The 21,697-nt window shown below is 40.1% G+C and overlaps 1 protein-coding gene across 2 annotated transcripts in view; it reads right to left on the bottom strand.

Annotated features, from left to right (window-relative positions):
* The window catches only part of LOC141758408 (protocadherin-15-like), a 210,314-nt gene that overhangs the window by 70,859 nt on the left and 117,758 nt on the right, over nt 1-21,697 (bottom strand). For both annotated transcript variants that reach the window (XM_074619771.1, XM_074619772.1), the window contains exons 20-25: nt 16,272-16,400; nt 6,459-6,578; nt 6,146-6,331; nt 4,303-4,539; nt 2,540-2,656; nt 176-316 (exon numbers count right to left, since the gene is read on the bottom strand). In XM_074619771.1, the coding sequence (XP_074475872.1) occupies nt 176-316; nt 2,540-2,656; nt 4,303-4,539; nt 6,146-6,331; nt 6,459-6,578; nt 16,272-16,400 (930 nt within the window). The remainder of the gene's footprint in view (nt 1-175; nt 317-2,539; nt 2,657-4,302; nt 4,540-6,145; nt 6,332-6,458; nt 6,579-16,271; nt 16,401-21,697) is intronic.

The following is a 21,697-nucleotide window of genomic DNA, read 5'->3' as shown; positions in this document are numbered from 1 at the left end:
CCAGGAATTAATAAAGGTTGATCTTATCTTATCTTATCTTATCTTATTATATCTCGCAGAAAAAAAGTAATGTTGTAATGTCAGTTTTTGTAGTGCACATTATGGGTTACTGGTGAGCTGTAGGTTTAACTGTGTGTGTGTGTGTGTGTGTGTGTGTGTGTGTGTGCATACTTACACTGAACTTGAGGTTGGGCTCCTCATTGAGGTTCACTCTGGTTACGACATGCCCCGTCTGTTCCTCTACATCAAATATACTGGCGGAGTAAGGATACGCCTCCTGGTTCACTTTATAGCGCACTAGACCTGCCGGGGTACCCTGTGAAGAGAACAAGTACACTTAGGATGACAGATTTAGATGAATGTGGCATTAGGATGAAATATAGCGTTCACGCTTCCTGGAAAGCTGCCACTCTTACAGATGTTTTGCAATGCAGCAAATTAAAAGCACAGTGTGGTAATGCCTGGTGTAATAACTGTTGCAGTATTTAATATCCAAAGCAATTAGTTTGGGCCTGAATGTCAACGAGTACACGTGAAACAGTTAAGGCGCGCATCACCATTTGGGATATATGAGGTCTAAGTTTAGGCACTCTAATGATCATGAGTTGACCTCTCAAGTGTTGCTGATAATGAGTGGTTGATTAATTTGACTCAAAATGTCAGGAAATACATAGAATTACATTATTTTATATAATACAGTATTAGTAGTATCAACAGCTAACAGTTCCCTGGAGTTGTATATCATCTAACATTTTAACAGTGTATCTCAGGACAACATGGACTGGCCACTTTCTGCCATTAAAATTGTACTGTTTGCTTAAATTTCCATATCTGTATTTTGATTCTCCCTTTTTTTCTCCACATATTTATCTTGATTAAAGGGATAGTTTGGATGTTTTGAAGTGGGGTTGTATGAGTTACTTCTCCATAGTCAGTGCATTACCTACAGTAGATGACGGTCGGCACGCCCCCAGTTTGGAGAAACAGACAGGAGTTACCGCACGGAGGCAAATCAATGTACTAGTGTGGACGGGGCCGGCAGCAAAACATATTTTAGCCGCCTAAAAGAAAGGCCCAACTTTAAAATGTAATATCAGTTTAAGTGTACGCTATATTTTGATTATTTCCACCGGTTTACCTCGCCGTCAGACAGCCCTTTCTGACAGGAAACTGAAGCCGACATCTATGATCTCGTCAAAGCCACCAGACTCCATATCAAATTAACCAAACAGTTGCAACAACTCCACGTTGTCAGTAAATAGAAAGGTATCCAAGGTAAATAGAAAGGCTTCTAAAAGGTCACATTTCCTTTAAAAAGACGTTTACTGCAACACCACTAAAAGATTCAGTGTTGCAGTGTCAGCATATTACAACAATCTCAAGAAACTGCATTCAAAACAAAGTCCAAACACAATATATATATATTTGTTTTATCTTTATAATTTACAAGGTACACAGTCAGGATTGTTCTGTTTAGCTGTCATTTCTTCTGAAATGAGCTATATTTTGTAGAAGCACTTCAGCTGTTAGCAGCAGGCGTCTGCTCCAATGAAAGCTTTCATTAAAAAACAACTCATTGTGAGTCAGCAAAGCTTCACTGTGGCAAATTCTTATCAAGATTTGTACTTTAGAGGTAAATTGTGGGTCTGAAGGGTATAGGTGACATTGACATCCGAATATTACATATATATATCCAAGGCTGTTAAGGTGCTATTTAGTACCTTGTTTGAGCACTGGGAGCCTTTAAAGCACACAGCCTTGACAGTAGAATGCTACTTTTTGACCCAAGAGAGTCCACCTTTATGCTTAGACCTCAAGTCTGAATCAATTCAGCTGATGTAGGAAGACAGCGAGCACATTAGTCAAAGGATCATGGGGCTTTTAAAGAGGATATGGGGTAACATTACCAGTGTAGAAGATTTGATACGGAGATGGGGGAGTGAAAAATAAGGTCCTGGCTTCTTGAGCTGTAATGCAAAATAAAGATACTTCTTCTGTCTTGTCTTTTTTTTTTATATAAATATGTATGTGGTGATTTACTGCACTTTAAAATAGCAAATTACCAGCTGGTTGTTTCCTGTTTGCGATAAAGATGAGAGCTATTTTTCACACAATGCACTTAAGATCTGCATCTAAACAAGAGCCTGAGTGACTCAGCAAATCCAACACAAGCTATATTCACACTGCACTTAGACCCCGCTATGAGCACTTTACAACCTTTTAAACCCGGAGTTAACTGCACCAGACTATCTAATGGCTCACAATGGAACTGTAAACTGAGCTAACCCTCATTTTACAGCAAGCAGATTAAACCGGCCTATATTACAAAGATGTTTGGAGCTAAAAGCCCAACTGGGGTATCGCTAAGTGCTACACTGGGGTTAAAAAAACGGCTCCACTGGAGAAAGAAGTGCAAACACATTCAAAACACTCACACACTGGAGACAAGCATCATTATCTTGCATCATTCCCGTACACAATTTGAGGAACAGACTGTGAAAAACAGTTTGATTGAATAGCAGCAGCTGGAAATGCTCACCGCGGGGTCAGAGTCATTGGCCATCACTGTGGTTACGATGGTTCCCTTGACGGCGTTAGGGGCAACCAGGCCTCGGTACATTGACTGGCTGAATACCGGAGAAAAGTCATTCATGTCCTGGAGAGAAATAAACACACACACACACACAGTATGGCAATAGGATTGTAAACATACAGTACACCAAGCTGTTTTTGTTTTCCAGTTAAGTGCTTGAATGAAAGTTAACACATTTTTAATACTAATGATGATGTGCAAACTGACTTTGTAGGCATTTAGCTTTCACACCAATTGTTAAATTTAACTTAATTCTCATTTTCACTTTCTCTCTGCAGTCCCCCAAAATGATTCACTAAAGCAGATTCACTTTTCATAGGTTCGGGAACATCTGGCCTCCACAAGGAAGAAAAAGCAACAGCTGTTTAGAGTAACAACATCTAATCCAGGTAACATAACCCTTGAGCCCATAACCTAATGCAAATGTTAAAGGGATAGTTTGGGTGTTTGGAAGTGGGGTTATATGAGGTACTTCTCCATAGTCAGTGTATTACCTACAGTAGATGACAGTCGGCACGCCCCAAGTTTGGAGAAGCAGACAAAAGTTACCGCTCAGAAGCAAAGCAATGTACTGCTGTGGACGGGGCCGTCAGCAAAACGTACTTTAGCCACCTAAAAGAAAGGATCACCTATAAAAATCAATATCAGTTTAAGTGTATGCTATATTTAGAATATTTTTTCACCGCTTTACCTTGTCGTCAGACAGCCCTGAAGCCGTTTTATCCATCTATGCTCTCGCCAAAGCCACCAGACTCCATTGAAAAAAACTGTAATTTTATTACTCAAAATCCCACAATAGCACGAAGACACTAAGTGATCGAAGCAGCGGTAGACCAGTAATTCCTGTGTTCTGTGAGGTAAAATAAAGTCTGGTTGCTTTGGCGAGAGCATAGATAATGGCTTCAGTTCCCCATCGGAAACATAGACTGTATAGCTGTCTCACGACAAGGTAAAGCGGCGAAAATATTCTACACTTAAACTGATATAGATTTTTTTATGAGAGCCTCTTTTGGGTGTCTAAAAATATGTTTTGCTGCCGGCCCCATCCACAGCAGGACATTGCTTTGGTTCCTTTCGGTAACTCCTGCCTGTTTCTCCAAACTGGAGACGTGCCGACCGTCATCTATTGTAGGTAATACACTGACTATTGAGAAGTACCTCATACAAGCCCACTTCAAAACACCCAAACTATCCCTTTCACATATGAGTCCTTTTAAAGTTTTGTTCTATTTTGGCTTGGATTTTTTTTTTAAATATGCACTTATTTGTGAGTAGAAGAAAACCAGTGGGTCTTTTTTGTTGTCGTTGTTTTTTTTTTGTTAAATCACAGCAGGTGTCAGCTGTGCTAGAAAGCAGCAGCGAGTTTTGAAAGTGAGGACACCGCAGAAGGATAGTGTTTTTGATTTTCCCTCAGGCAATGTACAGTATGGTATGATGGATTTAAAAAACTTGTTCCACAGTTGTCAAATTGAGACACACAAGAAAAACAACAAGTAAACAAAGATAGTGTGAAAGGGACAGACATTGTGCAGCTATATTCGTTATTGCCGTAACTCTAAAGTTTTGGATAGCAGAGCTTTCGAACAAGAGATGAATGTACCATAGCTTTTGCACAAATGTAAATGCAAAAAAGTTAATGTGGTAATGTATGCAAAAACACCCGTGTTGCTCCTGAATGTCAGTATAAACACCCACCCACTCACACTCACCATGATTCTGACAGTAACAGAGGCTAGTCCAGGAGGCATGGTTCCCTCTGTGTCCCTGGCCTCTACTGTGAATGTGTATGCGGGTACGGATCCATTGAGAGCCTCGTAGTCCAGCACTTTAAGAACCGACAGCTCTCCTGTCACCGGGTCAATGTGGAATAGCTGAGCGATCCCCCGGTCCGAGCCTTCAGTTCTGATTTGATATGTGAGGTTGGAGCCGAGGTCAGCGTCTATCGCCTGCAGAGAAACAGAGAGTCAGGGAACGGGAAAGAAAGTAATACCATCACCTTGTGAATTTATGGCAAGTTGAATTTTTTATATTAGCCAGAAGGGCGAGCATCCAAATGTGTTGGAGATAGGAACAGACTGTCGTGTTTTCATTAGGTCTGCGTTGGGGTGGTATGTCTGAAACGCCTGTGGTAGTGACTTTTATAGTCCAGCTGGTGGCCCGTATCTTACTTTTCCTTCTGTAAGTATTTTACTGTGCAGCTAGAGGGAAAAGTTGTTGTTTTTTCTTATTTTTTTACATTCCTCTACAACGCAGTGTCTTCAAGTGTCGAATTTAAATTCTGACTTTAAATAATAACTCATGTGTGATTATGATGAGTCTTACTGACTGCACTCAGTAACAGAATTAGGGCTGCAACTACAGATTATTTTCATTGTTGATTAATGTGTCGATTATTTTCTCGATTAATCGATTAGCTGTTTGGTCTATGAAAATTGTGAAAAATGTCAATCAGTGTTTCCCAAAGCCCAAGATGACGTCCTCAAATGTCTTGTTTTGTCTACAAGTCAAAGATATTCCGATTAATTGATTATCAAAATAGTTGGCGATTAATTTAATAGTTGACAACTGATTGATTAATCGTTGCAGCTCTAACTTAAAGGGGTAAGGATCCCTTAAATTATTATTTTTTTTTATTTTGACCAACATTCGTAGTGAGTAGGACATTTTTCAGCTGGAAAATAAACTTGATAGTACTCGCTGGTGGTTTTGTTAAAAACATTTTTGGCATCTCTGCACTAAATTTTTTTACTTGTTGGCTGATAGAGACATCAAGCTAAAACCAGCCACTATATCGACCTGAAAGATTTATTGGTTGCAAAAAAAAATACCATAGACTGTATATATATAGATGGACGACGTTTCTCCACTTCCTCCCACTGTACAACATTGAAGACAAACTATCCCAGATATGGGAGCTGTGATCTTGAGATTTCTACGCCATTTGGAGCCAGAGTCTAGGCAGCAGTGATCGGGGGGCTGGAGTCCTGGTATTGAGGTCCCAATCATAAGCCGAGCACGGCCACAAGCTTGTTAGTGTGAGCCACATAGCTGCTGCGTTAGCTCTCGTACAATTCCCGAGCCTCCGGTTGCTCGACTAATTTACTCAGAGCAGCTATCAATCATGACGTCTCACTTCCTTTGTATAGCATCAAATAACTAATTAAAACCAAACTTATCAGAAAAATAAACACCTGCACATAAATCGGCATGATAAGAACTACCTAAAATGACAGAAACCATCTTTGGGAAAAACTTAACGTGCACTTTGTCTTTTTAGTTTAGCCCATGTCCCATCCCATAACATGGAGTGGGCAGGATTTATAACCTATACTGCAGCCAGCCACCAGGTGGCGATCAAGACGTTTCGGCTTCACTTTTGGGGAGCTGTCATGTCGTGCATCTTTATATACAGTTTATGATTTACACACTGGAACCTCGCAATTTATAATACATTACATCATTTTACCAGAAACTACTCAACTACTGAAATGATTCAAAAATAAGCTACTACATCAGTTGCAAACGGACTGACCTATCAATGCACTCACTCACCTTTAACTGTAATATGACTGTATCTTTGGGGCTGTTCTCTGGTAGGCTGACGTTGTAACTCTGCTGGGTGAATATCGGGCTGTTGTCGTCTACATCCAGAACGGTGACGGACAGCGTTAATCTGGATCGCCGAGGGTCCACCGCACCATCCCAGGCTTCGACGATCAGAAAGTAGTGACCTTTCACCTTGAAGACGGCAGAGAATCACGGTCAAACATAAACACTACAGCTACAAAAAGTACCCATACTGTCATCTTTGCTACCGTTTCCTGCTTTGTTCTGTTGTACAAACACATGTGTCACTTCTGCTGACCTCTCTGTCCAGCGGCATCGTAGTTCTGATGGCTCCGGTGGCATTGATGGAAAACAGCTTCTGGTGGTTGACGAGGCGATAATGAACCTGACCGTTTGCCCCCAGATCTGGATCTGTAGCCTGAATACAGACACACAGAAAATGACACACGCAATAAGAAAGGAGGATTAAAAGGTTTAAATCATCCGTTTTGAAATGCCTGCAAATCGTCAGACTGCCTTTGAAGCGAATCAGTCTGTTAATTAAAAGCGAACTTCCGCTGAAATCAAGCTAAACGCGCGCGTGTGAATGAAGCGTGCGTATGTCTGTGAATGTATACGAGTGCTAAAACACTTAACCTCTTTCAATCTTGTTAACATTTACAAAGCTTTTCCTCTGGAACAAAGAGAAATATATTTGCAAGTGGGTGAGTGAATGTCTGTGTGAGAGAGGGAGAGAAATGACTCAGAGGGGAATTATCAATGTAATTTCCCGCCTTACAGTTTCACTTAGCGAGCTTTCGTCAAATTGGTATGCATCCGAAATATTAGCACTGACCTTTTGACCTTGTACTTCTAACCCAACTACACTTTATACACTTTCTTCTTATTTAAACTTCAGCAAAGAGAGGACATAGTTGCATGGAAAAAATTAAGATTTTATAGTCATTTTCTTGCTTTCTCTCTTCCCTCCCTACGTCCTTCCTTTCTTACTTCATGTAATTGCTCTCATCTTTAAGTTTCACACAAAGATTTAGGTATAGCTTTAGGTATAGCTTTGACAAGGTGACAAAAACAGACCTTAGTGATCTACTCTCTCTCTCTCTATCTCACATTTTCCCTTGCGACAGCTCTCATTTTTCCCTCATTGCGACTTGTCCAGAGCAATTAAACTTATTCTCCACAAGCAGAAACTGTTAAAAACGTTTCCAGAGTTAATGAGACAGTGGTTTCAATTTTCACTTGGTTAAAAAAGAGTAGCACTTATTTCTTCTGTTGCACTTCTTTCACCTGACTAAAATACGGTGTTGAGAAGGTGACAAATTGCTAGCCGCTGTTCCTTTCACCCTGTCTGAGTGTTCATCCTGTCAAATCAGCATTCTGACAGCGTTAAAACAGATGAGACCAGAGCAGAACAGAGGAAATATTAACACAGTGTGTGTTTGTGTGTGCGGGGGCTGAGGTTTGCTTACGTTGCTCTCTGACTCTACAATAAAAGTCCCAAAAAGAAAATATATAAAAAGTGTAAAAAATGATTGCTTCACACCTGTTTTTATAGCTAGCGGGTAAGAAAACCATGTGTTTAATATCATCACTCAGAGCTTGAGCAGTCAGGACTAAATTAGTCAGGAGGAGGATTATTTTGAAGTTGATTAAATGTTAAAAACGTGGACTGTGTTCTGATTATCCTTTTTGCTATTTGCATACATTATGTTTCGGTGTTAATTTTGTCAGCAAAAAATCATGACGATAAATTGTCTTTGACTAAAGATATAGCCGTGACAATGATGTGACATTAACGAGAATGTATTTGATGTCAAGCTAACACTATTATGAAAAGCAACAACACTGTGGAATAAGCAGCTGGCAGCTCTGCCTGACTGTACTTAAGCACAGCGGTGCTTTGAGCAGCGGTGCTTTGAGCAGCAGTGTGCTAACATACTCACAATAACAATGCTGATTTCCAGCAGGTATAATGTTTACAATGTTATCCAACTTAGTTAAGCTTGTTAGCGTCCTAACATTTGTCAATTAGCACTAAACACAAAGTACAGATGAGGATAAAGGGAATTAGTTCTGCAAGTCATTAACAAAAGTATTGGAAAAACGTACATTTTGACCTGATGATGGCACCAGATAAAAAGTTAAGGGATCACAAAAAGTTATTAGGATTCATCCTCTGGGGATTGTGACTCTTTGTTCAAAATTTCATGGCAATCCATCCAATATGTGTGAAGATATTTCACTCCGCTCCAGTAGAGTATAAATTGTAACTTTAGAAGCAGTGTCAAAATTGTCAGTTTAATATGTTTATCTAACCCCCATTACTCAATCCATATTTATATTCCATTTTATTTTGCTGCGCTGTGTCACTTCTTTGCTGTTGCTGTGACCCATTTTTCCTCGTTTCCTCGATTTTGGATCATTAAACTTTCATCTCATCTCACGGAGTGACTATTAGGATTAATAGACATTAGGGTTGTTTCGTGCCAGTGTTATGCAGACTGCAAGAGAGAAGAAGAAGAGGAAGAAGAAGTCGTCGTGGTGTGATTTGCATTCAGTGATTCATCGATATCTGGGTGTAAATCTGTATTATAAATTTAATGGAGCGTCCAGCTTTTTGGATGATTATCTTGGGTTGTTTGGAGAAGGGGGAGAGAAAGAATGAAACATGGATACTGAGAGAGAGAGGAAGAGGGAAAGAAGAAGAAGAAGAAGAGAGAGAAAGTGAGAGATAAATTTGATGTTTAACGTGCAACTGTGTAAGTTTTGTAGATGTAAAACAGCAGAAGTGGTTGAAATGTGTTTGTTCTTATTCCTAACATTCATGCAAAGTATTATTGTAACTGAATGATGTGAAAGCAAAAGTTAGACATTTTTGGGTAATACACTTCATCACTTTCTGACGGAGAGTTAGATAAGATCAGTGTTGGGACGGATACTTTAGAGATGTAATAGTTTTGAGATTACTAATCAAAAAGTAATCAAATGTAATAAGTTACATTGCATTGATGAAGTAATTAGAATACTTACATAACTTATTACATTTAATTACTTTTTGATTATTTTTCAAACAAATGTTTTAAACTGATAATAAGGCTGAAAGGTCTTAAAAACATAAACATAAACCAGGCAGTGTAAACCTCACAGCCTTCTCAACACTGATTATTGTCACCTTGTATTAAAATATCTTCAATATAACTTGAATTAAGACTGGAACAGAGAAATAGAATGAATGTTATATTCTACATACAGTATTAAGCTTTTTATCGTTGATTCACCTGCTGAGTTACAAACGTCACTTTCACAATGTAAGTCAATGGGAAAAAGTATTTTTGGGCCCAATGGCATCATGTGTCGTACACAGGTGTAATTCACCCGTTTGACCACTATGAAAATTTGCTTCAAAGCTCGGCGCTCTTTGGGGGCTCCTTGGGACTTTGTCTCAACGGGTAACAACACCAGTAACTGGTGCCAAGTCACATAAATCTCGTTATTAAAACTTGGATGTTGACATGAATGCTTTTTATAAGTCGTAAACTCATAATAACAATGATTACGATGTGATATGAATGTGGCATAAAACTCACTAATTAAAAAGTTTTATCCGCAATGAGCAATCCCTGGCAACCAAACTCCAGGAAGTTATAAGTCAGGGCCAAGAAACAGTCAGGCACATAATGATCTGTTTGCATGATCCTGTTTAAATCGATCTAAAATAAAAACAATAATAGCTAAAGCATTCTTTTTTTTTGGAGCAGCAGCAGAAAGCTCAGGCTTCTGTCTATCGTGTCATCACATTTTACACTTGTGATGATGTCATTAACTTATGCCTTTGCACTAACTCTACTCATACAGATGAGCATATCTCAACAACTAAAAAAATGTGCATAGTTCGAATAACTTATGGAGTGTTAAGAAATATTTTGTGCATGTTTCTACATTTAGAAAACTTTTTGGATCAATATGTTTTGTTTATTTAATAACATTTTATGATTTTTTTATTTATTTATAAAACAATTTCCATACTTTCATCAATTATTATAGTTTATTAACTGACATAACCTTGTAGCGTAGGTTGTACAGATCACAATAAGCCAAAACTACCAATGTAGGAACTGGCGAACTGTTTCTATTGCAGAGTTCAAAGGGTTAAGTGACACATTTTCAAGCTGTCATTGACTGTGAATAAATAATTTGGAGTATTCAGGCCCCTTCACATGTGCTTTCACGTGTATTTCAAAAGGCAAAAATAACTTAATAGCACACCCAAATAAATGTGTGTCAATCTCCCATCATTTTCTGGAAATTGAGTTTTGGCATTAAAGATTTAGCCCTGTGATGTCAGCCAACGGAAATGATTGAGAAAACTGGGAAAAAAAAAAGATAAATGGACAGCAATTTCCTCCTGCCTATGTAAATTATGAAAAGGGCAGCTGTTTGATATTTGACAGGGAAACATTATTGTCCATAAAACCTCCCTTCAAACTGCCAACAGTACAGTTGTCACAGCGTTGCAACTGAGACACTAGATTAAATCCTTCAGATAATATGCTGGATTAATCGTCTTGATGTCAAACATATTAATGTCTGCAGTTCCTGGAGTTGGGCACTGTGCATGTGTGTGACTTTCTCTCCATCGTTCCTCTTCTATTCTGTCTTTCTCTTGTGTCGTGTCCCTCCCTCACAGCTCTCTCAGCATAATTACATTGCCAGACAGTTAAAAGCCAGAGACACAATATGTCTCGGCTGCCTTACATCTGCTGCTTTTCAACACACACTGACAAAAAAAGAAAGCAGTTAAAAGCCTGAAATCTACGCCTTATCTCTACAATCGCTGGCTCTGCCTGTCGTGTTCTGGTGCTCATACCTCTTTTCTTCCAATTTCCCCTTTTTTTCGTTTCTCTTTTCATCACTTTCTCACCTCCACCTCTAATTTCATTCCTAGATACAGTGATAGAAGTACCTGCAACTGAAACTAAATTACTGAGTTTTTTTTCTTTTAAATCTGTTTCGGAGCACATTTTATTTGTGGCACCATATAGTCAGGTATTCTAACAGTGTGGGAGTCCTTTCTCTGTAAGTTGTGCATACAGACAAGCCATCACTCGAGTAGTTGTACTGCTACATTGTGTGTGAATCTTGTGTGTGAGGTTGCATCTGTATTCGAGTCTCTGTTATTTCTTCTTTTCAACTATATTTCCCATCAGGTCAATTTTGTACTCCTCCTGAACTTCATTTCAACAGTTTGGTGTAGCGTCACATAAAGTACTGCACGTTCTATGAATATCAACATTTGATTTGATTAGATTAAGGTTCCCTATTAGCTGGTGCCATAGCAACCGGCTAATCTTCCTGGAGTTCACATTAAGCACATACAAACATTAAAATACCAGACAAAAATGCAAAAACAAGAGTAAAAACTTTAGAAATAACTAGTTATAAATAAAACTTAGACATGATAAATGACACAGGAACCACACATTTATCACATATGTATGCTACAAATGTATTTGTACTTGATTTTCTGTGTTGTGCTGGTATGGTTTAGAGCAGTGGTTTCCCCAACCTGGGGGTCAGGACCCTCAAAAGGGGTGACAAGCTAAAACTGAGAGTTTGCGTGATGGTAAACAGGATGGTATTTAAAGGTACTGTGCGTAGGCGTTGGTGGCATCTAGTGGTGTGGTTGCAGATTGCAACCAAGTGAGTACCCCTCTGTTCAATCCTCCCTGTCCAAGACTGCGGTAACATGAGCCGCCGAGTGCAAAACCGTAGTAACAGCGTTCATCTCCCTTAGAGACCATCCTTACCGTTTCACAAGCTTGTTGGACAACTACGGTGGCCTTCAGGTAACGTAAAGATGTGAAAGGCTCTCTCTAGAATCAGTGTGTGGTTTGTCCGTTCTGGGCTACTAATGAAACATGGCGGAGCAACATGGCGGACTCTGTGAAGAGGACCCGCCAAAGAACAGATATTGCCAAGAAGTGAAAGTCAATTGTTTGTTCCATTGCAACATCAGCGCCCAGCAGCAAAGCTACGCTTTCGCCATTTTGGACTGAAAGCGACTACCGGACGCAAGTAAAACGTCCACCTAAAAAGTGCCGTACAAAAGTAAAACAAAATTATTTCTAATCTTTTGTCATAAACTACCAAAATGGGCTGTGTTGAACCTTAAATATTATGAATATAATACGCGTTTTCAGTCCAAAAAAAACACAGGAGTTTTGTCCCTTTACTTCTATCCTCTTTGCCTGCTCCCTATATAGATATGAAGGACCTATTCTAAGCTAACGAAAACGCAACGATTCTTAGTTTCAGGGATTATACAATAATATTAATATTATATTCCATTTTTGTTGATAGAGCCCCTGAAATGTTACACACTGTTCCTTTAAGAAAGAACATATTTCTGCTTTTTTCTTGTAAATGAATGGATAATGTTATAATTTCAACGCCTCTCAACAGTGAACAATCAAATAAGACAAGGATAAAACCTACTCTTTGGTTAAACTGGTCAATAAGAAATATATGTGACTATTGTTGACGGGTTGCAAGAAGACATATCTTCATTTTAAGCTGTTAAAAGGCAAAAAGATAAAAAAAACAAAGAGCAGCTACTGTAAATGTTGATATGTTAACATAAAGACAGGAAAACATTCTGTTGTCTTTTTTTTAATCAATGCTTCCTAGCATTATCGGTGGCTTTCTAGGATTAACTAAATCAGAATGTTTGTTTTGTCTGTTTCTAGTGAAATACTGTTGTGGTAAATTAAAACATGGTTCGCCACAGTATTATTATGAAGAGACTATAAAAGGTATGAAGAAATCAATATGGTCTACTTTCTAAAGTTTTTTTTCCCCTTCAAAAATCTTCAATCAATTTAAAATCATTTACAAAGAAAAAAAAATTACAACTTGTCTTAACACCAAGCCATTTTTGTGCAGCGTATTGTCACTCGCAGTACAAGTCGAGAGTAAACAGCCGTTCTGTAGGGACAGGCAATCACGCCATGAAGGACCAACAGTGCGCAATTTCTTTATTCCAGCTAACCACTGCAGCAGGCGTTTTCCCTGATTCATCCCCCTCTCTGTGGCAAATCAGTGAAATCATCTGCTGTTGTGCTGGACTAGTGGAAAAAGCTTGAACCAAATTTTAAACTGATGAATAGGCACTTAGGGAGGCAGCTAGCTTGATATGAAATATTTGATTTTGAAGCCAAATTGGGTCCCATTGCAGCTGCTTTGATGCAGCCTTGTCCAACGTTTCTCCAGGTTTGACATTGTCAACAGCACAGAGAATAATTACAATTCAAGCACATTTTGGATAGGAGTTTTTGCTTCTATATTGTCTGCCACTATATCATGCAAATGAAGCGTTCACCTTTATTATTTTTGACCCACTATAATCCTTTCTTTGACGGTCATATGACCTCTCTCTGAATTCACTTCACAGCCTTTTCTTTTTCTAATGCATTTTTCACCTCTTTAAAATAGAAACCATGTCTCAAACTCATGAAAGTCAGATTAAGAATGCAGCCCCCTCGCTCTCTCACCCCTAATACCTCTCCCCGGTGTCTTTCTCCTATTTCTCTCTGCCACTCATGCATATCTCACCTCCTCTCTCTACCGTACCAGCATCAGCAAACCAAGGTCAGGTCCATTCATTCTTCCGGAAATCTGTTTAATACCTACAGGTAGGGACCCTGGTTTGGAATGAGGCCCAGAGTCGTGCCTCGCGCAGCCTGCTGAGGGATCACAACGTCTGTTTTGGTTTGGAAAATATCCAAGGGTCCTTGGAAGAGAGGATGTTCAGGATTGGAATACTTTCAAGTGCCCTCTCTAAAGATTAGGGTGAGTTTGTGGATGTTGAATTTGGAGCATGTCCAACGGTCGGAGCAAGAGTTAAAATTAAGAACGGTTGAAATGAAATGCGCTCTTTCAGGATAAGGTTGGAGTTTGGAGTAGTGCCCAATTATCCAAATAAGAAAAGGTATCGAGCTTTTAACTTTGGAACCTGTTAAAGGTAAGACTTGCTCACAAATCCTAGACATCGGTGTGCAAGGGCCATATATTTATGTCAGGAGTAGTCCTAGTGTTCAACCAAAGAAGCATGATTAACATTTAGAACCTGGCATAGTGTCAGACTGATCAAAGACCCCCTGACACCGGTGTATAAAGGCTATGAATTAAGCTTGGAGAATATCCAAGCAAGCGTGCAACCGCGGGAGCATCTTGAAAGATCAGAGCCTATCAACACGTCAGGTTTACCCATGACCCCTGTCTGGGGAATACATAAGTCAGTTATTAGGTCTGGAACGAGTCCAGGTGTCTTTGGGGTAAGTGGAGAGGAGGGTGCTGATGCAAGTGAAAACTCATCCCTCAGTGCTGAGGAGAGATCCTGTTACTTAAACAAGTGCTAGATTTTTTTTCTTTTTTTTTTTACAATATAGTAAAATCGTAGCAGACTGAGATTTATTTATTCATTGCAATATACAGTTTCATTCATAGTTGCCCTTGATTTACTGCTATTCCGGTTGAATAGTGAGAATTGAGTGCCGAATAAACGGCACAAAAAATGCAAAATACTCGCCTGCAAATATTATATGCCTTAAGCTCTTATTGTGAAAAGTAAGAACAGAAGGTAACACAACGTGATTGGTTATTCGCGGAGGGAAAGCTCAGAAAATCACTATGTTGCTTGTTCGCTGCGTAAAAATCCCATTCTGTGTGAAAGTATTCATGACAAAAACAAAAGTTTTCCAAACTATATTACTTCCAAACTTTTGGCATTACGTTTTCGACTGGGGGCTAACGTAAGCGTGTTGGTGATTGCTAAATATCTATTTAATAGAGAGCCGTCGGGGGTCTACTGTTCACCTGCCCGACATATACCAAACTAACGTTAGTTGTCGCAGGGACGGGGGAGACGTCGTGATTCACATTCAAATTAATTAGACTGCAATGTAACATAACGGTTATCTTTGTCTCACATGAATGATGCATATTAGGTAAATAATAAACCGTTTGTTAGAGCTTAAGCGGTGCAGAGAATTGCTCGGAAAGCGGCAAATTAAGATAATTTTCTTGGTGATGTCGACATCCCAAAGAGCTGCTGTGTGACTGGTTGTACTAATCAAAGTCTCCAGTTTTATATCATAACAGTTGAGGAACTGTGAAGGACCAAGTGGCTGCTGGCAGCCATCAAGAGAGCTCATGTAACTTAGTCAAATCACAGTTACGTCTGATCTACCCATTTCATAACAAGTGATAATAATAAACAAATGTCATTCTAATAAGTCATAATTATGATATCTAATGGTCTGCGGGGGTCTTGTATGACCAAATAGACACCGTCCTCACACACCATTCTCTCAAATTCTTGTATCCCGTCCACCTACAAATATGCACACACATGCGCACGCTGTCCTCCGAGCATAATAACATACAGGTGTAATTACAAAGCTACCAAGGTTTACAGAGTTCTATTAGTGATCACTGGTCCCTGTTGTAAAAGATTATAAGAGCAGAATTTAATTAGCGCCTCGGTGAATCTTTGAGCGCTGCACGCGTGTCTGTATGTGTGGTAAGAGACTGTGAAGGAGGACGACAAAGAAATGTAGATGAGTCTTATATAATCTCTTTAAAGTCTCAAGGTCCTTGTGTCAGGATCGCTTAAAGTGAGACATGATGATCTGCGCCACAATAACAATCACGCACCACAAGATGAATAACAGAGACAAGTGTAATCTGTCTACATGCTCTCTCCAATGTGTCGGGCCTTTTAATTGCAGATGCGCAGTCTGGAATTATTGATGCAATGAGATAAATTGTAATCTAAATTTTTTCTTTTTTTTTTTTTGTTCATGACCAATCATTATGAGAAAGGATTAGAGCAAGAAAAAAAAGCATAAGCAAACCGAACAAAGAAACACGTGAATCTGTGGATAATGAACACATAAGCATACAAACACACGCTCTCAAATAAACATGAAATCATATCTTGCAATCAAAATGTATTTAACAACATGTAGTGAGAAGTGAGTTGAGGGAATAGAGGTGAGGAGAGTGAGTGTGTGCGTGTTTGCTGCTTATCTGTGCATGTGCATCTTCCTACCTTGACCTGTCCAACGTAGGCGTGATCCCGCTCCTCGATGACAGTGAGGTTCGCTGGCAGTGAAGAATCGAACAGCGGGTCATTGTCATTAACATCTGTCACCACAATGTTCACCGTCGCTGTGGAGATCTACACACACACACATACACACAAATCTGTGTTACTATTCTGGTCTGTTCAGACAACATCTGAAGCTGAATTGTGTATTCCATTTAACATGATTAACTGCTTTAGCGCCGGAGAGTTCTTTATGTGATGGATTATCAGAGTACACAGGATGAATCCATCTTCCAATTTCACAGAGGTTTTATTTTACCAACTTAGTGTCTTTGTCCCTCGTACTAACAGCTCCCTTATGTAACAAACTAAAGAGCCCATTTTGCTTGCTAATTGGCTGCACTCTGGTCCTCGCTGTCCCATCTCTTTGTGCTTCTAACAACTGTTCACCTTTTATTGCCGTGTTAAAAGGGGATTTGTGTTAAGATATGCATAATTAAGAAAGACGTGAAAATTACTTAAAGGGACTGTTTGTAACTTTTTAAGCGTATAAATGTAGCGGGTCGGCACACATGCGCGTTCGCATTTGCGCGCTCGCGTGTGGCCGGAGCCTCGTCTCCGCTGCCTGCTTACCTTCACTAAGACAAAGCACGCGTTCTCGCGTACTCGCTCCACACTGCAGAAGAGTTAGTTTAGCTCTGAGAATATCTAGTGAATGCACAGGGGACGTTTGTGCAGAAATAAATGCTGCAGCTCCTCCAGACCAACAGAGGTTTTCCGTGTCTTGGGAAGTGACGGGGCTCCTCCACGTGTTACGTTGTCGTCTCGTTACCGACCGGGTACCGGTGTATCTACGGTTGCCGGCTGCGGTCGGGAGGCGATAACGTAACTCGTTGAGGAGCCCCGCTGCCTGAGCCTGCGCTGAGGCAGGAGAAGCAAACACAGTATCAGCAGTGATTCATGGAGAGACCTTTGTCTGGTCAGCTAACATTACTGCCAAGCAGCTGAAATATAGAGTGATATTGTGCTTTTAGCTGACGTGTGTCGCCTCACTGTTTTGAGCGATGCTGGTTCATGTCTATTTAGAGCGAGCAAGCGTGAGCTCGACGCTTACTTTCGTTGATTTCAAGGCCACAGGAGTCGCTGTTAACAAGCATTTCTGAAAGTTACAAATAGTCCCTTTAAAGTTTAACTTAGGTATTTTTCAACCTGGACTCTATTTTCCCATGTTTTTGTTTTCCAGTTACTAATGGGGACAACTATTTTTTAAAATTGGTCCAGTCTTGAAAGAGAATGTTACAGCCGGTAGCTGCTAAGCGGGCTGTAATGTAATCGCTCAGGGCAACTTGGGGCTTCAAATCGGCAGTCCAAAAACCATGTGACATTACGGTGACTACGTCCACTTCTTATATACATTCTATGGTCTAACCAAGTCTCGCTCAGAGAAGTCTCATTCTGAAATCTTGCGTTGCATCCACATTGTTGAAATCAGCAAAATATTCAGCCGTGACATTAAAAATCTTTTAGGTAACACTAAGCTACACTTTCTGTAATCCGGATAAAGCGAAAGGTAAAGAAAGAAAAAAAGCACTTTTAGTGAACGTACATTGACGGTGAGGAGCGCCAAGTGATTACATTACAGCTTGTTTGGCGTCAGCCGTCTGCAGCGTTCTTGTTCAATACAATAAAACTGTTATCCCCATTATTCACTTAGAAATAAAAACATTGAGAAAATAGAGTCCAGGTTGTAACATACTGAAGTTACCCTTTTACTGGCTCAGGGTCAAAGAAAGACCTCATATGGCAGTCCTTTTGGAACAGACAGCTCGGCTGGTACAATTTGGTATTTTTTTTGCAACCAAAGGTCGGATGGATAGACAAGAATCTGTCAAAGGTCTGTAGCAACAAACTTATCTGATCACCTGAGGCATTAAAGCATGTTTGTGGTTGTTTGGATTCATTACAAATCTATTTGTTTACAGCAAATGTCACCAATTCACACTGTTTAGCAACCAACAGCAACAGCATAACACATTTCAGAGAGTAAGGGCAGACAACCAGGAAAGAGAGAGAAGCTGGTAAGAGGTCACCAATTTCTTAATTTGAATTTCATGAGAGCAGACGAGAGAGAGAGAGAGAGAGAGAGAGAGAAAGAGACAGAGAGAGAGAGAGAGAAAGAGAGAGAGAGAAAGAGACAGAGAGAGAGAGAGAGAGAAAGAGAGAGAGACTGATTGAAGATTTGACTTTTAAAGAAGCGAACTGGGAGGAGGTGGAAAATGAGGGAGAGCTAACCGATTCACGACAATGAGATGAAAAGAGGAAAAAGCAGCGTGTGTGGCTGTGTGTGGGAGAGTGACAATCACAGAGGCGACAACAGGCTATTGAGGTTGGCAGGGCACACGGCGATGCAAGTAATTTGAGGTTAAGAGCTCACAGTTGACAAAACTGTTTATCCGAATGCCAATATATGTAAAGTAGAATGAGCTCTGATATAATGAAAAGGAAGGCTGTGAGCAGCGCTGGCAAACACACACACACACACACACACATACACACAGATCGACATAAAGAGAGAGAAGGAGAAGCTCCATTTTGCATTGGGGAGCTCTATACACATCATTTTTCAATAACCGCACATCTCAGAGTTTATTATCTTGCTGATATCGCGGCCACCTGCCAAAGTTTTACACCCACCCAAATATGGAGACACCACATTCTTAAAAGCACAATGAGAGGGATTTCCTTAAAAACATGTATAGACTACAAAAATAATCCATCTGAATCATCACTGACTCACTAGCAGCGTCTGTATCTATATCTGTATCTGCAGATCCCCTGCCCTCTGCCTGGATTTTATCTTTCCTTTTCATTTTGCTGTGTTCGGGACGTTTCTGGGCATCGACCTCTATAAAAACGTAGCGACCCGGTGCCGGACTGAAAGCAAGCATTCAAGAGGAAGCTGCGAAAAATGGCACAGCGCTGAAAAAACGCAAATAGCGAGGCTGCAAGTACAGTACAATCGAACAATGAATAAGACATTTCAGGCGACCAAAAAGGTTGTAATTAACTTTTATGAACTGAAAACACACTGTGAAAGGGTTAAAGTTTTAAGACGAAAAAACAGAATGGAAAATGCCGTGGTAGCAACCTGTCAATCGCAAGGTAGCCACGCCCGAAATCGCCTGCTTTATGGTCTATTTGACTCTAAATGGGACCATAATTTACTAAATGAACATCATGCTGTATTGAAGAAAACTTGAAACTAGTGATTGAGACAATAAACTCATGTTTACAATGTTTACTGAGGTAATAAATCAAGTGAGAAGTAGGCTCATTTCCTCATAGACTTCTATACAATCTGACTTCTTTTTGCAACCAGAGGAGTCGCCCCCTGCTGGCTGTTAGAAAGAATGCAAGTTTAAGGCACTTCCGACAAACCTTCGTCATTGTGCCTTTAAGGTGTCAGATGTCTACTCGACTATGCATTGTGAGGGATTATTTTCCAAATTACCAATATGTCTAAAAGATGAGAAACTAAACAATCAATAATTGCATGTTCATGTGACTTTCCATAGTACTAGCTGTCGGTGGTTTTAGGTTTGGTTTTAGCATCCTGTGGTAAAACGGTGAGTGGTAAAAGCTTGAAAAGTCAGTGCTGGGTAGATTCATCCCCTTCCGAGTAAAATGTGATTTTGGCTTCATTGGAGTCTCACTTTCTGCAGGGTAACTAATCCCTGCCTGTCTCGACGATTGCTCAGCAACCACTTGTGATAGATGGGAAACCACTGATGTCTGCCAGCTTAAAAACTTTGCCACTTTGCCACAAACTCGGGGCATGTTTCCCCTTTAACACCAAACTGCTGTGCTTGCTCTGTGTTGTTGCAATTTAAAATATACGCCTGTCAATAATTTTCTCATTGTCTTCAAATCCTGTGAAAATTAATCCAGAATTAATCCTACTAAAAAAGTATTACTTGATGCCATAGAACTCCATTGTCCAAAAATTACAACAAACACATAAGCATTAGTTGAGGGAGAACACTGACGCTGTTTCATTCATGCTTCACATTCACTGGCTCATTCTGTTTGGCTGCCAGCTGATTAGTAAGGTTCAATGATATTCCTGCAGGTGTGCAGGGCAGCCATTACAACCTGCATACATGACAATGCTGTTTGTTGCCACAACTCCCTCTAACTCCCCAACCTCCTGAGACTAGTCTAGCGAGTTTCTCAAATCAGATCTTAAAGACAGACCGCACTGTAATTTGCAAGTGATGAGATCGTATTTGTGTGTCCAGATATCACCAACATATCTGCATGGGTTGCTGTGGCAACAGCGTGGCTACACTGGTGATGTGGCTTTCCAACGCAGAACATATTTTACCTTTCGCGCTGTCAAGTCGTGGTCGGAACTCCTCTGTCGCACCAGACAAACTCAGTGACGGAGTTGCAATAATCGCATTTCATGTGATTTTCTGCTGTCCAGACTGTCTAAAATCAACCTGGATATAATCTGGATATGCCAAAAAACGGATTTGGGTTTACAGTCTGAACAAGGCCATAGAAATGTTAGAAACTATTGTCAGAAGAATTAACACATTGTTGGTTTTCTGTCTTTTCATGGGATTTGGTCACATTAAGAAAAAAAATACAAAAACACTAGTCATTCTTTAAAGGTCTCGGCGAATTCGGCGACATTTAGTTGCGTGGTTGCAGATTGCAACCAACTGAGTACCCCTATGCTCACTCCTCCCTTTCCAAGACTGCGGTAACATGAATGCAAAACCGTGGTAATGCCGTTCGCCTCCCTCAGAGGCCGTCCTTACCATAATAACTCTACTTTAGGAGCAACGGAAGTCAGACGTCGGCGGGCGGTACCACGGTTTTGCACTCCGCAGCTCACGTTACTGCAGTTTCACAAGTGTGTCGGAGAACTACGGCGGTCTTCAGGTAACATATGCTAAAGGCTATCTCTGCTAGTGTTTGATTCGTCCATTCTGGGCTGCTGTAGAAACATGGCGGACTCTGTGAAGAGGACCCGCTCCCTATGTAGATATGAAGTGTTCATTCTAAGCTAACAAAAACACAACGATTCTTATTTTCAGGTGATTATACACTAAAGAAAACATAGTTATGAATATTATTTTCCATTTCTTCCAATAGATCCCCCCAAAACATTACACACTGTTCCTTTAAACTACTGAATAAACTCTTACCTTCATTACTGTATAGCTACAGCAGCGCTAATCCACACAGTATTTAATGGTGGAAACATGAGCTGATTCACATACCCATGCCACGATACACAGTATTATACAGTCCATCTGACAACAGCACATTGTCCTGCACCAAAGTTTAAGTTTCATCTGACAATGCACAGTGTCCTTACAGTGGAGCTGGTTTACTGCACCAGCTTGTAGGGCCCTCAA

The sequence above is a fragment of the Sebastes fasciatus genome, chromosome 20, assembly GCF_043250625.1.
Source record: "Sebastes fasciatus isolate fSebFas1 chromosome 20, fSebFas1.pri, whole genome shotgun sequence".
Classification (NCBI taxonomy): Eukaryota; Metazoa; Chordata; class Actinopteri; order Perciformes; family Sebastidae; genus Sebastes; species Sebastes fasciatus.
This window is presented reverse-complemented; position numbering and strand designations above follow the sequence as displayed.